The sequence below is a fragment of the Carassius gibelio genome, chromosome A25 (genome assembly GCF_023724105.1).
Source record: "Carassius gibelio isolate Cgi1373 ecotype wild population from Czech Republic chromosome A25, carGib1.2-hapl.c, whole genome shotgun sequence".
In the NCBI taxonomy this organism is placed as follows: domain Eukaryota; kingdom Metazoa; phylum Chordata; class Actinopteri; order Cypriniformes; family Cyprinidae; genus Carassius; species Carassius gibelio.
The window spans coordinates 9,346,276-9,362,170 of record NC_068395.1 but is presented as its reverse complement, the minus strand read 5'-3'; the positions used below and the strand labels follow the sequence as shown (position 1 = coordinate 9,362,170).

At 37.4% G+C, this 15,895-nt stretch overlaps 2 protein-coding genes across 5 annotated transcripts; both read left to right on the top strand.

Annotated features, from left to right (window-relative positions):
• Positions 1 to 617: 617 nt before the first annotated feature.
• LOC127947467 (putative adenosylhomocysteinase 3) lies at positions 618 to 8,568 on the top strand. Of its 4 annotated transcripts, none has more exons than XM_052544608.1 (17): positions 618 to 2,424; positions 4,527 to 4,638; positions 4,758 to 4,901; positions 4,994 to 5,094; positions 5,626 to 5,728; positions 5,879 to 5,973; positions 6,085 to 6,191; positions 6,313 to 6,429; positions 6,516 to 6,579; positions 6,696 to 6,784; positions 6,870 to 6,940; positions 7,026 to 7,120; positions 7,223 to 7,321; positions 7,619 to 7,687; positions 7,957 to 8,035; positions 8,150 to 8,270; positions 8,372 to 8,568. In XM_052544608.1, exons 1-17 carry the CDS (start codon positions 2,137 to 2,139, stop codon positions 8,376 to 8,378), a joined length of 1,761 nt encoding a protein of 586 aa, XP_052400568.1. In that variant the 5' UTR covers positions 618 to 2,136; the 3' UTR covers positions 8,379 to 8,568. The 4 variants fall into 4 exon arrangements, with proteins under 4 accessions (XP_052400568.1, XP_052400569.1, XP_052400570.1 ...); XM_052544610.1 differs by lacking the exon at positions 618 to 2,424 and adding an exon at positions 2,488 to 3,902; XM_052544611.1 differs by lacking the exon at positions 618 to 2,424 and adding an exon at positions 2,493 to 3,845.
• A 138-nt stretch (positions 8,569 to 8,706) lies between these two features.
• Positions 8,707 to 13,103, top strand: LOC127947468 (protein phosphatase 1 regulatory subunit 3A-like). Its single transcript, XM_052544612.1, has 4 exons — positions 8,707 to 11,247; positions 11,522 to 11,574; positions 11,660 to 11,730; positions 12,097 to 13,103. Exons 1-4 carry the CDS (start codon positions 10,481 to 10,483, stop codon positions 12,163 to 12,165), a joined length of 960 nt encoding a protein of 319 aa, XP_052400572.1. The 5' UTR covers positions 8,707 to 10,480; the 3' UTR covers positions 12,166 to 13,103.
• Positions 13,104 to 15,895: the final 2,792 nt, after the last annotated feature.

Below are 15,895 nucleotides of genomic sequence, written 5' to 3'. Positions count from 1 at the left end.
AGCCACTGAAGTCTTAATGGAAAGCAAAAAAGGAAACTACTAACAAATACAGTTAAAGCAAGAACTTTATGCCTAAACTTATTTCTTCTGGAATTTTCTTTTCAGCACAAAAAATTATTATTATTATTTATTTATTTATTCTATAAATATTTTTGCTTATAGCATAATAATTCCAACAGAGGGAGCAGTGGGACAGTTTATAAAATTTCCTCCAGAAATGAATGTCAGGGCATTAAACAAGGATTGTTGGAAAATTGATTAGTGGCAGCAAGGAATCAATAAGCCATGAAAGGTAGAAAGGGGCAGCCACCTTACAATTGAGAGATTTATGGATCATTCAGTGTTATCTAGAAATTTGTCAGTCTTAAATCTGTTAGAAGTTAGCATTATAGCAATTAAAACCCAACTTTTAGCTACACTTTTGAATGAAAAGCAAAAACCTGTTAAATGGGGCAACCGTAATCTCAAGAGACACTTGATTTCTTTCACTCTGTATTTAGCAAACACAACAGACGAGTTTCCTGTGAACCGTTCTTTTCTCAAACGTTGTATACTTTAATGATAGTCTGAAACCTCATGGAAATAAAAGAATGACCACTATTATAGCTACATTTAAGGCCTGGTTCACACGGGACGATTTTAAAATTGTCGGCAGATTTTCCAAACCTGAGAGACCCCACACACGGCGATAAAAAATCACGGGTCTAACAGTTTTGGTCGCTCCGTGTGTGGTGTGCAGCCACACGGCAATATCAACACATCACACACGAACCGATTTGACTCCCGAGCATTCCCAGGTCAGACGGGAAATCTCGCAAAATCCCTCGAGATCAAACGTGACTTTAGAGTAAACAATCATGGCGGACGAAGAGGATGCAGTGGCCATAGTTTGTGCTTTGTTTTTAACGGGAAAAAAAACATAAGAAAAATAAGAAAAGGCGATGGTCAAAGAGGTGGAGACGACGCGAGCATGGACTATACTTGCTATATCATGATATGGAGATAAGTTGTTGTTTTATCTCATAGAAATGTTGTTACGTACTACACAGATTAATAACCGTTGAAATAAACGTTCATATATTAGTTTCCATGTACTCTGGTGGACTGCAGTTGTGGATGTAGTTATGCCCATCGACTTTATTTGTATTTGTTATATTATATACGCCGGCTGTTTTGATTTTGTTTCCCGGTACTATCACTGCCTCGTCACCTCGCGTTCTGATTGGCTACACGCCACAGTCCACAGGCTGCGTGATTGTTTGTCCTCGGGGGACACCACACACGAGAAGAAATCGGGCAAAATAAATCCAACATGTTGGATATCCCCGATTTGAGATCGGAGCGGTCCCGACATTCTTCCGAGCAGAGGAGATTAGTCTTAACACACCACACACGGCAGGAATATTTGATCAGATTATTTTACGATAATCGGAGCATCCTAAGATTGTCAGAAGGGCTGAATCGGGGCTAAAATCGGCCCAATTATCCTGCCGTGTGAACCAGCCTTAAGTGATAATGTCATATAAGCACTACTATAAAAGTAGATCTGAACTGATAAGCGAATATAAGTATATTAAATAAAAGGTTTTGTTTACCTCAGATAAAACCCATTACTTTCAATCAAAATGAGTAAACTAATTGCTTACTTGAACAAGTTTGGGGTCAGCAAGTTTTTTCATGTTTTTGAAGAAGTCTCTTATGCTGCCCTATTCTATTTTATTCTATTCTTTACTGTTTTCAATTCACTTTAAACCTTTTAAATCAATTTTAAATCATTTCTGATCCTTCAGAAAGCATTCAGATATGCTGATTTCTCATCAAGAAACATTTATTATTATTAATATTAAAAACAGTTGCTAAGCTTAATATTTTCAGTTAAACGATGACACATTTTATTCAAAATTATCTCATTGAAAAAAGTTCAAAAGAACAACTTTGTCAGCCAAGAAGGATAATATTAAAATAATATTAAGTATCAAACAGAAGTTAACCAAGCCCAAGGGTATAAAACCTCTATACCCCCATGCCATTTACACTCATTGTTTCCACAATCAGTTAATATGAAGGCAATGTTTACACGCCTTTAAGACCTGTTTGTTCAAAAGAGCAACTGTGTGTAACTTCAACACTAAAGACATGGAAATGGACAGCAGTCTCGACAGCAAGCCAGAGATTCGGTCCGCAACTCCACCAATGGAAGACAACGATAGCATGAAAGAGAGTAGCCATAATGGTGAAGCTGCAACTTCATCTTCTCTGGAAAGAGATGGAGATTCCTCACAACTGCCAACAATTAGCTCCAAGTTATTGAGAATGCTAGAAGCAGCAACCACCCGGCAATCTGCACTCGTAAAAATGCAGAACAGCGAGGAAGTGTTCGAGGAAAATGATGGAGCCGTCAGTGAAGCTCCAAGAACAAAAAGAGTAAGTGCTGAATAAGTACAATGGGCATTAAAGTACAGTTTAATGTTGTGCATTATGATGTAAGAACAGACAAAATAGAAGATGACATAAATGCAATGAAATAATACTATAAATCTCCCTTGTCAACATATTGCTGTGTTTATTGTGTTTCTGTTTCGAAACTTGGCTGGTAACACAAAAGTGACGTCAACCTTTGGGAAAGAAGAATCATGAATCTTAGAGTTGTTTGGGTTCTTTACCACCATTCGTCCTTGAACGATGTACACGATCCAAGGTTTCTTCAACAGGAATGTCCCTAAGGCAAGCTGTCAATATCCTGTTTTATACCAGATTTAGAAGGGGTTAAATGTATTTTTCTGGTCATTGGAGAGTGTATACTTTAAGTGCTGAGGTCAAACCTTGGAATGGGATACCCATGAATCTGAGAGTTGTGTAGGTTCTTTACCAGCAATTTGACCTTGATCCCAGTTACTTCAATGGGAGTGTCCCTAAAGCAACAGAACTGTCAATGTCCTGATTTATACCCGATTTGCAAAGGGTTAAATATATGATTTGGTCATTGGGGTGCATTGAAGTGCTGAGGTCAGACTTTGGAAAGGGAGGCCCATGAATCTGAATGTTGTTGTGTTCCCATGCTTCCATTTTGTCATTGAACACTTGTCCCTTGGTTGTGTCAAGGTGAGAAGTGAACTGCTTGTTTCTTACAAGGTGAATTAAGGGTACATATCTGGGTGTAGTAACCTAAATGTGCTGGGTTTAAACAACAAAAAAGACTTTCTGAGAGCAATTAAGTTCTTAAACACTTGACCCCAGGGTGTGCCAAAGGAAATGTCTCTGTGAGAAGCAAATTGTCTCTTTTAAACCACATGTGGTAGGGGTACGTTTCTGGTTTGATAAACTAAATGCACCGAGTAACCACCGAAAGCATAAGCCTTGAGTTGCCATACCTCCGTTTTGCCCTTGAAAGAGGCACCTGACGCCAGGTTGAGATCAACAAGTCATTTTAACTAAAACATGCCTGCTAAATGAGGTGTAACCGAAAAACCTTATCTTGATCATCATTAACAACCCTGAACAGAGCCGTGGGCTGAACACAGACCAGTGCACTTAAAACCACACAGTATCCGCTCAGTGGCACTTGGCCAGCATTAATAAATGACTTTAGGGAACTTTTGTGACCTCATCGACTTTAATCATTGTCGAATCATGTAAGCGAACAGAGAGCTCTGAATTTATTGTAAGGCTTTGGTCTCACAGTGTAGGATTTCATCTGACAGTGGATCAATGCTTCTCTAGCACGCTCATTTAACATCATGACATCATGACAATCACTGTTGGGGCTCGTCTTTAAATGCTTACGTGGGAGTTATTCTACGCATTTCTCAAGAGGATCAGACACCATGAAGAAAGTCTACAGCCTGGTTAGTCTCACTAAAAACAGGGAATCAAAAGATGCTGTGTTATCTCTTAACGTCAAGGTAATCCATCTGTTGCAATCCATCTGTTTGCTTTTTTTTTTAGACCATGAGACTTAAAACTGCAGCACTTTGAAATAGATATTTTCCTTCTTGTGTGTTTTTTTTTATTTGTGTGTGTCTGAATATGACAAAACAATTTCATTAATAACTCCATAGTAGATTATGAGAAGATTTGTACTATCCTGGTGCTCAAATTAATTTTATTACATTTTATTGAGTGTTATTTAGTTTTATTTGATTTGCTTATATATTAGAGCAGAGCAGCACTTTATTTAAAAATAAATGCATTTTAGTAGACAATGCGACTACTAGTGCCTACCCTAACAACAAACACAAATATATTTTGCCGTGTTTAATTTAAGGTTTTCTTTCTTTTTTTCTTTAATGTGTAAGTTAGTGAGCAAGTGATAGTTACTGTATATTTGGTCTCTAAGATCTCTTGCCTGTACCTGAAATGTATATGTTTCTGTGCATGTAATGCATCCTAATGCTATTTCAATATTTAGAGTCTAAGTTAGGATAAAGCATTATAATTATTCTACAATTATTTTCTGCAGGAAAAGGTTACATTATTTGAATTACATTATATTATATATACAAAAATAAAAAAAAATTTTCCCTTAGCAAATCCAGTATCCTGAGCAGATGCGAGAATTCGACAGTCATTTAACAAAGACGGGACGCCGCTCCCTGTCCCACTCTATTTCTCATTCCTCCACGGACAGTAACAGCTCAGGTAGACACCGCACAAATTCTATCAAAACTGGAAAATGTATTTTTTTGGTCATTCTTTGTATTTTCATTGCAATCATTGATTCCGATTTCCTTTCTTGTTTCGTTTCTCATTTTTTTCAGGGGGTTCAGATGCAGAAAATCTAGAAGATGAAGTCTGTCCTCGAGACATGCAACAGATGAACTCTAAAGGGAACAGGGACTTCTGCATCAAAAACATCCAACTGGCAGACTTTGGTCGTCGAGAGATAGAACTTGCCGAGGATGGTAGGCATAGTGTATGGTAATAAAACAGGAAACGTGCATTGTACAGTACACAAAAAAAGGAATAAATATGTGTGTACCTTTATTAATTAAAGAGATGACTGCACTGATGGCCTTGAGAAAAGCTGCCCAGGGGGAAAAACCATTGACAGCAGCAAAAATAGTGGGATGCACCCACGTCACGGCCCAGACAGCTGTAAGTGTCATCTAAAATCACTTCACTGCATTTTAATGCATACTGTATCATGCTGACAGAAAGAGAGAAAAAAATACAAAAACAAAACTTAAAAAAACTGTTTTGAACAGTAACTTGAAACATGAAACCTCCAACACCTCCCATATCCCCTCAGCTGATTATACAATGCAAAAATGCATAAATATAAGTAATAATAAATACATATTTAAACTGCAGTTTAAATTACTGTTGTACTGTTTGGGCTCAGTAGGATTTAAAAAAAAAAAAATTTATATTTTCATTCAGCAAAGATCCATTAAACTGATATTAAAATTGACAGTAAATGACATTCATAATATTACAAAAGAGTTATTTTTCATACAAATACAGTTCTTTTGACTGCTCTCTTTCTAGTACCCCCAAAATACTGAGCAGCACAACTGTTTTAACACTGATAATAATACATGCTTCCTGGGCACCAAATTACTTTTTAAAATTATTTATTAAGGATCTTGTGGCACTCAAGAAATATATATTTTTTTTACTCGACAGGTGCTGTTTGAGACTCTAAAGGTGTTGGGGGCTCAGTGTAGGTGGGCAGCCTGCAATATTTACTCCACTCAGGATGAAGTGGCAGCTGCTTTAGCAGAGCAAGGTATATATATATATAAAAAAAGTATCTTAGTCTAATTGTCACAGATTTTTAAAGTAAAAGTCTCAGATTTGAGTTTGCCACTTTTTTTTTTTTTTTTTGCATGTTGTTATTTTCCTTCTTTGATTTGTCCGTTGTCTTTCCCTCTGACAGATTTTCCAGTGTTTGCATGGAAGGGAGAATCTGAGGATGACTTCTGGTGGTGTATTGATCGCTGTGTAAATGTGGAGGACTGGGAGCCGAACATGGTACGAGTAGGCCTACCTTAAGTGATATGGGACCACTTTCCCTTCGAGGATCAACAGTGTCTCTGTTTTCGCCTGTAAATTGAAGTTTGTTAATGGCCTTTTCTTCTTTAGATCCTTGATGATGGAGGAGATATGACACATTGGATATACAAGAAATATCCTCACCTCTTCAAGAAAGTCAAGGGTATTGTTGAAGAAAGTATCACAGGCATTCACAGGTTGAGTCACTTTCTAGTCCTTGTTATTTGTCACATTTGGTGGAAAGATGATTACGCTGAATTGACACTAGTGGGTTTACGCAATGAAACATTGCAAATGTTTTTGCATCACATATATCAGGCTTCATCACCTCTCTAAAGCTGGAAAACTATGCGTCCCAGCCATAAATGTGAATGACTCGGTCACTAAACAAAAATTTGACAACCTCTACTGTTGCAGGGAGTCCATCCTGGATAGGTAAGATAACAGTGCAACTATTTCTCTATTAAAGCACAGTATTTGTATGATTAAACCTACTTTCTGTCTTGTTCCTATTCTCTCAGTCTTAAAAAGACAGCTGATATCATGTTTGGGGGAAAGCAGGTGGCTGTATGTGGATACGGAGAGGTACGTCTCCTGGTTCAAATATATTATGGTTTCTATTGTCAATATGCCATTAGAGAACAGTGTCCATCACCTGCTGTCTATTTTGTGTGTGTAAGTGTGAATATTGGTGCCCACAGGTTGGAAAAGGTTGTTCTGCAGCTCTGAAAGCGATGGGGTCTGTGGTGTATGTTACCGAAACTGACCCCATCTGTGCTCTACAAGCATGGTAAGATATGAGTTATTTGAAAAACTCTCCATAAAGTTATATTTTCCACAGTGTCACCCCTGACAGCCAATTGCATTTCGACTAGCATGGATGGCTTTCGACTGGTCAAACTAGGTGATGTTGTAAGACAAGTGGACATGGTCATCACCTGCACAGGCAAGTTGCGCAATATCCTAAATAGTCTTTATTGTACTATTGCCTTCCAGGGTTTGCTTTGACAGCTGACCGCTTCTCTACACAGGTAACAAAAACGTTGTTGTGAGGGAACACATGGACCTAATGAAGAATGGCTGCGTTGTCTGCAATATGGGACGCTCCAATACAGAAATCGATGTTGTAAGTGGCTGTAGGATGCGATTATAACACACGATTAGCGATGACAGTTAAATGCTTGCAATTTAATTGGGCGCATTTCTTGTCGTTCGTCTGAATTTTCAGAACAGTCTGCGAACCCCAGAGTTAGTATGGCTACATGTGAGAGCGCAAGTAGATCACGTTGTTTGGCCTGATGGCAAGAGAATAGTACTCCTTGCAGAGGTGAGAGAATACTATATATAAAAAATAATAAAATAAAACATTCACCTAATTTTTCATAATGTTAGGAAGCTATTTCCTGTAAATGTCCAAGATTTCTGAATCTTTATCCACTATCTGTAAATCACTAGAAAGATAAAAAAATGCAGTAACCATTGGATTCACCACACCAGTGGATTTAGGAACATAAATTTGTAAATCATGTAAAGCTAAAATCTACATTTCCTTATTACAACCCTAATGAATTATTGATTACTAACGTTAGAGGCAAAGTTATTGTTTTACCCTGTTTGAATTTAGGGCCGTGTTCTTAATCTAAGCTCCTCCACTGTACCCATATACGTGCTTTCCATCACAGCCACCACACAGGTATGGAAGCAGTTTGCTAATACATTCATTTAAATGAGGTTTTAAGTTGGTAGCCTAAAGGCCAAAGTTCTTCCTCTTTTACTTAGCCTAAACATTAAAGACTAGCTCGGCAGAGCAATACAACTTTGCATTTAGTACGACACAGTGCTAATGGAAGCATGACAGCCTTGGGCTATAGTTGGGTTTTAAATTATTTTATGGATTATGAATGGATAGGTTGTCTCTTCAAATGTGTTTACATGTTTAGTTGTCTGTATGCTTTTTGAAAGGCTTTGGCATTGATTGAGCTATTCAATGCTCCTGAGGGCCGTTACAAGAAAGATGTGTATCTTCTTCCCAAGAAACTGGGTAACAATGCAAAGGACTTCCAGAATTTAGTATTGTTTATCCATATTTCATAATGTACCTAATCATATTTGGATAAAATGACATCACAAACTGTTTCACTATTTTGTATACCAGATGAGTATGTTGCAAGCCTGCATCTTCAGACTTTTGATGCACGCCTGACTGAGCTTACCGATGAACAAGCCAAATACATGGGCTTGAGTAAAAATGGGCCCTTCAAACCCAGTTACTACAGGTCATAAATGTGTTTAAGTATTTGAATTAAATGATTGCATTTATTGATAAGTAATGTTTGAAACATTTAACACCTGATTTGTTTTTTTTCCCGGTTTTTAGGTATTAAGATCATGGAGAAGTCTCAATGCAACTCATCATCACTTAGAAGAAAACAGATGGATCTAAAGCTATGGACCGAAATCTCAGCGAGGATTTCATTCATCCCTCTCTATACCAACACATGATATTACAGGCTTGACCATTAACGGTCAGGGTGTACAAATGTAAAGTGAAATATAACACATTTTACTCTTGCAGTTGTTCTGTAAATCATTTTAGTAGTGTCCATTCTGGTTGTATTGAGCATACATTATCATTATAACTTCCACAAAATAGATAAATACATAAAGGTAAAACAAAATGCCACAAATTCACATAGTATGTTACAAGTATGTTATAAACTCCCTTGCATAGAGCTCTAATAAAACACTGCTATCATTTGTTTACCTCAAAAACATAAAACACTGTTTCACATATAACATTATTAAAACGTTGAACTTAACATTACACATGAAAACTGGAGACGCAAACTGACAGTAGAGAATTGTAAAGGGGCTTGGTGAACTTACTTTGAATGATCTAAACTCACTTTGAATCTTAGAAAGACCAGTAAGTGGTAAAGGTTAAAATTATTAAGAACATCTTTTGAGTTTCACTTTTGGAATAGGGAAAAACTCCTCAATGTGCCTCTAGATGGAGGTAATGTAGAAAAGAATAAGGCTTTGGCAAACAAGGGAAAGAATGAGAGGGATATTTGCTCATCTAGTGACAAGAATCTCGTTGGATCTCAAAGGGTTGCAAGACTCCTATGTGTCCAAGTAGTCTAATAAAGGTATTTCAAAGCAGCGCGAACCTATGCTTTCTGAAAGCTGTAGCTTTTGAGTTGTGGTTTTCATGTGTTACCAAAGCTTCCCTTTTCTGTTAAAAAAAATGTAAGTCTCTTACAAATACGGGTGACTGAGTTTTAGTTTACTACTGATAAGCTGAAGTGCAGGTTTGGTAATAAGAAAGTCATTATTTTGTGTAATATTACTCTATTTTATTATATGAGAAAATACTTTTGTAGATGGAGAGAAATCAGGGCTAGACAATAAGGACTGCCCGATGTCCAGCGTTAAAGACGCTCGGGACAGTTGACGAATTTGTCACAGTTGACAAACTGCCATTAACAGAAGCCAGAGACGCTAAAAAGAGAGCAAAGGTGAAAATACTGTAGTAGGCAGATCAAGATCACTGTTCACATTACTCAAAATACTAGAAGAAAATCCTAAATATTGAATTGTGGGTAGGGTTTATATGAATGTATATCAGAGAGTTTTCAAGAAGTTTACATGGCGTTTTCTTTTAATTTTGCCTCTGTATAATGCATTTAAAGCACAGCAGTAACATAGGGAACACTACCGCTGATCCATAAGCGCCACCTGATGTCAGAGAGTGAATTTGTGTTCTCATTCAGCCCTTCTGTTTTATCCATCATTTGTATCTTTGTTTTATATATTCAGTTGTGCTATTACTTGTAATTTGTACATTTATTTTCATTGACTGACTGTTCATAATGTTTATGGGCAAATTCCAAATGTTTTTTTTTGTGCCATTGCTTGGAGGGGGTGGGGGGAGGGCACAGTCAATTTATCTGCAGCGCTTGTGGATATAATTTGGATCCAAGCAACACTACTGTGTATACATGACAATGTAATGTTGTTTGAAGCATGCCTCTAAATCATGAGACAGCTGTGGCCTAGCGTTTAGAGGTCAGACTTGTGATCTGAAGGTCGCAGGTTCAAGTCTCAGTGCCAGCGAGGAGTGAATGAACAGTGGTCTCTTCCACCTGCAATACTCATGGCTGGAGCGCCCCCGAGCAAGGCTCTGAACCCCCAATTGCTCCTTGGGCACTGGAGAAAATAGCTGCTCACTTTTCTGGGTGTGTTCATGGTGTGTGTGTGTTTGTTCCCTACTCACTGTGTGCAAATGTCATGACTTTCACTTCACTTCATATTTTCTCATGGGTCCCCTGAGCTCTGACTGCATAGCACAAGTTGTTTCTGCCCTAAATATAGAGTTGGCTTTTCCATACAATGTCAAATGTAACTTGAATCCGTAAGTTAAGTCACAGCATGTCACTTGCTGGCTGACCTGCTGAGTTCCTCTCACTCTGAGCCACACTGCCTGATGGAGTCTATGGGAGCACTGTGCAGTCCCAATGGGGCCAGCTCCAACATACTGAGCTTGCCAGCATCCTGCCCCTGGGATGAGGACGAGGAGTCACTGGGTCTGGAAGGAATCAGGCCTAAATCTTCACCCATACCGAGACGGCGGAGTTCAGTGTCCTCCGATGACTCCTTGTTTCCCCCTTCTAGCAGCAGAAGAGTGTCCTTTGCTGATGCCTTCGGTTTGAGTCTCATCTCAGTGAAACAGTTTGATACTTGGGAAGTAACTGACCAATCAGGCTCTCTAGAGAGTGACTTGAATGAAGATAAGGAGTATTACATGGTTCCTCTCTTCACTCTTCCACAGACCGCTGAGGAGTTAGACTTGCGGGTTCACAAGCAGAAGCTAGAACTGGAGAGTTTGGAGTTGCTTTCTGGGACTACAACCCTTAGAGGAACCATTCGCGTGCTGAATATTTGTTTTGATAAGACGGTCTGTGTACGTACCTCTTTAGATTCATGGAAAAGTCATTTTGATCTGTTGGCAGAGTACGTACCTGGGTCAAGCAATGGTGGGACGGATTGTTTCTCCTTCAAACTCACACTAGTACCCCCATTTGGAGAAAAGGGCACTAGGGTCGACTTCTGTTTGCGTTATGAAACATCTTTAGGCACTTTTTGGGCAAATAACAATGAAAATAACTACTCTCTGTTTTGTTGGGAGAAATCAAAGGAGAAATCCCAAAATGAAAGTGAAAACAGAAAAAAAAGCTGTCTGAAAACAACCAGGTGAGAGGTCACCAACATATCTGTTGCACGGACATTGACAATAATGCATGCCAAATGAAATATTTCTAAAATATTCATATAATTGTTACAGAAATTATCCATAATGCATACTACAAAAACGTGATAATTGATACAGTTTTTAAATTTAAGTAAGTGACATGCAAGAGTTAATATGAATAAAACTACTAGTGTAACTCAATTAATTAAGGAACAATATACATGCTTTTTCCCCAATTCTTAAACACAAAGATATATTTTTTTTTTAATTTTACAGCCCAGATGTCTCTGCTTTGACTGTTGCAGACACAAATAATGAAGAATTTCCGGGTAATTTACCTTCTGAAAAAGTATGTGCATCTAGATTTGGAAACAATATAAAATTCTGATTAAAACATATGTTTTGTTTCCTCAGTTATACATCTAAACTCTGAATCTCTAAATGAAACCTCTAAGAATCTTGAAAAGGAAAGCAAGGAATTAGTGGTGAGTTCTACATTTTTATATTTTATAAAAGACTGATCCAGAGTCAATTAACTGTGTTTTAATGAAACAGTGCATTTTCGTATAAAATGATATTTTATACAAAGAAGATATTTATTTTACACATGCCATTACACTGGCTGCTCTTTCTGAATGTCATGTGGTTACTCATGTTTGGCTTTGACAAGTGTAAGCATAACATACAGTATGTACTGTCCCAAACAAGACACTGGATAGGTCATGCTGTACAGGGTCGCTCTGAGATCAGGTTACATTGTTAAAAGTAAACACAAGTCAATGTCCTCAGTCAATCTTTTATTGAAGATGGTGTTTCAGTCAGTATTTTCACATCTATCTTTTTGTAAACAGGAGGAAATAAGCAGAAACAACAGCCAAAGAAACAGAAGAAAGGCTGCACGATTGGAAAAGGTTAAGTAGCACTTTGCTAAAATGGAAGAAGAAAATAAACATGAGACCAAGAAAAAAGAGAGTGAAGTTATGGCAGAGACCAGCATGCAGTAATGTGGATCATTGCTGGAGAAGACACAATGCATTCCCCTTTTACAATATACTACTCAACAACCAACATGTAACCAGCTAAGTCCCTGAAATATGAAGAAATAGATTTTCAGTCTAGTGGAGATTCCATTGACATCTTAAGCCAAGCTTTAACACAAGATGAAGAAGACAACATAATCCACTCCAAGACTCATTTATCTACAGAAAACACAAATCTACCCTTGGAAGACTCCATCAGTTGTGATGAATCAATTGCATTCTCAGCTTCTGAGGTCCTGGAAGACATCCAACATGCTGACTGCATTACTGACCAAACAGTTTCAATCAATCAGGCTGTTCCAGTAAGCCAAAATCCCGACTGATGCTAAGCTAGGAATTAAACTCTAAGATGCATGAGGGCATGGATATTAGCAATGGCAAACCAAGAGAATGTGAGTTTAATAAACTAATTCAGAGGCTCAGCTGTGTTCCCATGGCTTCACATTTGGGACCACTTTATCACCAGGTTTTTAAATACATGGAAACAGAGAGTCAAAACTTATTTTGCAAAACCGTTGGATGGGTCATTTAAGGAACTGGAGGATGAGAGTCGAAGAGTGGTCAAAGCCCATGAGACCCCAGACATTTGGTCAGAGACTTGCTTATCTACAAAACAGACAGTACATGATATTAGTGTTAGCATCTGAAAAGACTCAGCAGTACAGGCCCCCAAAACATACAGTAAACGCAACCCAAAACTCTCTTTCTGAGCCAAATCAGTAAAAACATGTTGAGAAGGCAGAAGCTTCTTACAATCAAAATTATTATTAGAATTATACTCATTTATGTAATAACATCAGATTCACTGAAACAAACCTTCCAAAAGTTACATCCAGGCAGCCAGATCCCCCTCTTGGAGAAGCTTCAACAGCGTGCACACAAGCTTTCACTGAATGCTCGTTCCAGGATGATTCTTGCCAAAGTCTGTGTTTATTTCCCCTACAAGGAGCAGAACTTTTAGCCACTACAAATCAAACAATAGAGTCAGGTATTGACAGCCTACCTGAAAACATCCATCTTTCATCACCCACAGAGGTTTTCATGTTTTGATGGATAATCAGAGGTCCTCTATGAAAACTCAATATTCAATATTCAATCAGAGCCTCTTGCCCAATCTCTGGAGGACCCCACAAGGATCAGGTTGGGCTCCTTTGATGATAAATTAGAGTCAGACTGCTGTGAGATGAGATTGAGCATTGAAAAACTTTCTCTTTAGCAATAGCAACGGCTACGCCAATATAACCGTATTCAGAATTGGAGAAAACACAGACAAATATGAGCAGTACTTTGGAGAGCTGCCAAATAAATGAAAAGAAGAAACAAATGCTCATGGGTTTTTTTCTACACAGACTTCAGAGATGGAGAGCTCCAGTTATATTCATTTTGATGGAAAATGTAACACATCAGTGATTAAAGAGCTCTCTCGGTCTGGAAGAGCTTTTGAAAAGGGAAATGGGAATCAAATTAAGCAGATGGAGAAGCAGAAACAAGACAACGAGGACAAAGACCAAGAAGCAGAACAAAAAAATGAAGTTAAAGGAGGAACAAAAAGCACTGAAAATTAGTTAGAAATACATAGATGATGAACAGGACTTGGATGCAATGGAAACTGAGAGAGAAAAGAAACAACAAGCAGATGCACATGATCTCTTGATTCTCAAGATGAAGAGGAGCAGAAGCAGATCATTAGTACCGACACCATTACCACAACATCATATTGACTTCAATGAAATAGAAAGTGTGAGTAAGTACTCAGAAAAAAGAGGACATGCACATCAACTATGGATTAGAGATCTGTGAGGAAACGGCTACATCTTGGCAAGAATCATCTCAAAAGAGTAATATTGAATTCATATGCAAGCTATGGAGAATGATCGGAACCTCATTAACTTTACTGATAAAGAAAAAAATGTGTGCTGTGAAAGTGTGAAACGTGAACGGGAAACTACTGTTGATGTAAACAGTATGCTGGAAAACATGGAATGCCTGGCAAAAGACTCAGTGAACGGAGATCTTGAAAACGTTGAAGACAATACCTCATCAGAATCGCAGATAGATGATAAAATGGAGCTTTACCTCAACAGTCAGTGTTCAGAGATGAGAGCGCAATTAGTGGAAACTATGGCAAAATACCTTTCTTGAGCAGAGGGAGGCTTTAAGCTTTACCTTCAATCTCTGAGTGTGTGGACGAAGACCAGCCGAGTAGTTTCATAGAGGATTTAACAAATATTGAGTACAACATGAAGCAGGAGAGAGCTACACTGCCCCTAGTTGATGGGATTGAACGTGTTATTTGTACATAATGTCTTGTGGTGGATTGGATACACATTTTTGTTGATAGTGTTTTTGGTCACAGCATATTATTATGACTTCATTGCATGTTTTGCCATATATGTTCTTACACTGTATTGGCTGTTTTATCAAGGGGAAGAAGAGCCGAAAAGCTCCCAGAAAGGTGAAAGAGGACTGAAGTTAATATAATTTACTCGTCAATATTTGTTGGAGAGCTTAGAAATGTGAATCTAAATGTTTCGTACACATACAATTGTTGGATTATGTGGGACTATTTATCTCACAAAATGTCATAATGGCAAAGACTTTTATATTCATTTGCCATTACACATTGGTCAATAGGTATATTTCCTTATTTAATTATATTTTCCATATTTTCCTTTACTATAAATGAGGAGATTATATGGGGTCTTTATATGTAGAAACCGTTTGGTTTTGTGTTAATGGTGCCTGGGACAGTGATGTTTAAAGGACCACTGGTGAGTAAAAAGTTACTCACCAGATTATAAATGATAAATCTTGAAAAAAGGATAGCTTTAATTTCATGTTGAGATTGGATTATGATTTATATATAATACATATACAAAATACATAACTTGTTAACTATAACTATAACCCGTTTTTTTGTTTGTTTGTTTTTTAAATCATGTTGATTTTTATGTCTAATATATCTTGGCAAAGAAAGCAATAGGATGAATGCATGTAACATCTGAAGTGATATGGTCGTACAACTTTATGAGAGTTATTTTTTTTCTTTTCATATCATCTGGTCTGTTTACAGTAAAACAGTTTGCGATATCAAGGATCAATAATCTTCTTTGTTTCAATATACCAAACATTATGGTCTTAACATCTCCAAACATGTCAGATTTTGCTTCATAAGGACCGAGGTGATATGACAGTCTAAACAAATTGTATAAACTATGTAAAATAAAAAAACATAACTTCCATCGTTGTACTCTTAAAATAGATACGATTTGTGGATTTTCTTATTTATTTTCTTTTATTTTTTCTTTTATTTTTTGTGGTGTTTGTAAATTTGCTCTGTCCAATCAACAGAGTATTTTTAATTAATTAAATATTGTGCAGCTGTTATTATTTCATGTTGTCTTTATCTTGTCCATTCATTGTTAGACATAATTCACGGAACAGGTGAACTATGATCTCATCTCCAGGTTATTAGATTATGCAGTTAACAAATATACAATAAATCTGACCACAGATCTCCCCAAATTGACTTCTTTTTTAGCTGTAGATATTTAAGAATGTTTCAATTGATATGAATCATAATTGTTCATTTTCATGAATTCATAAAAAT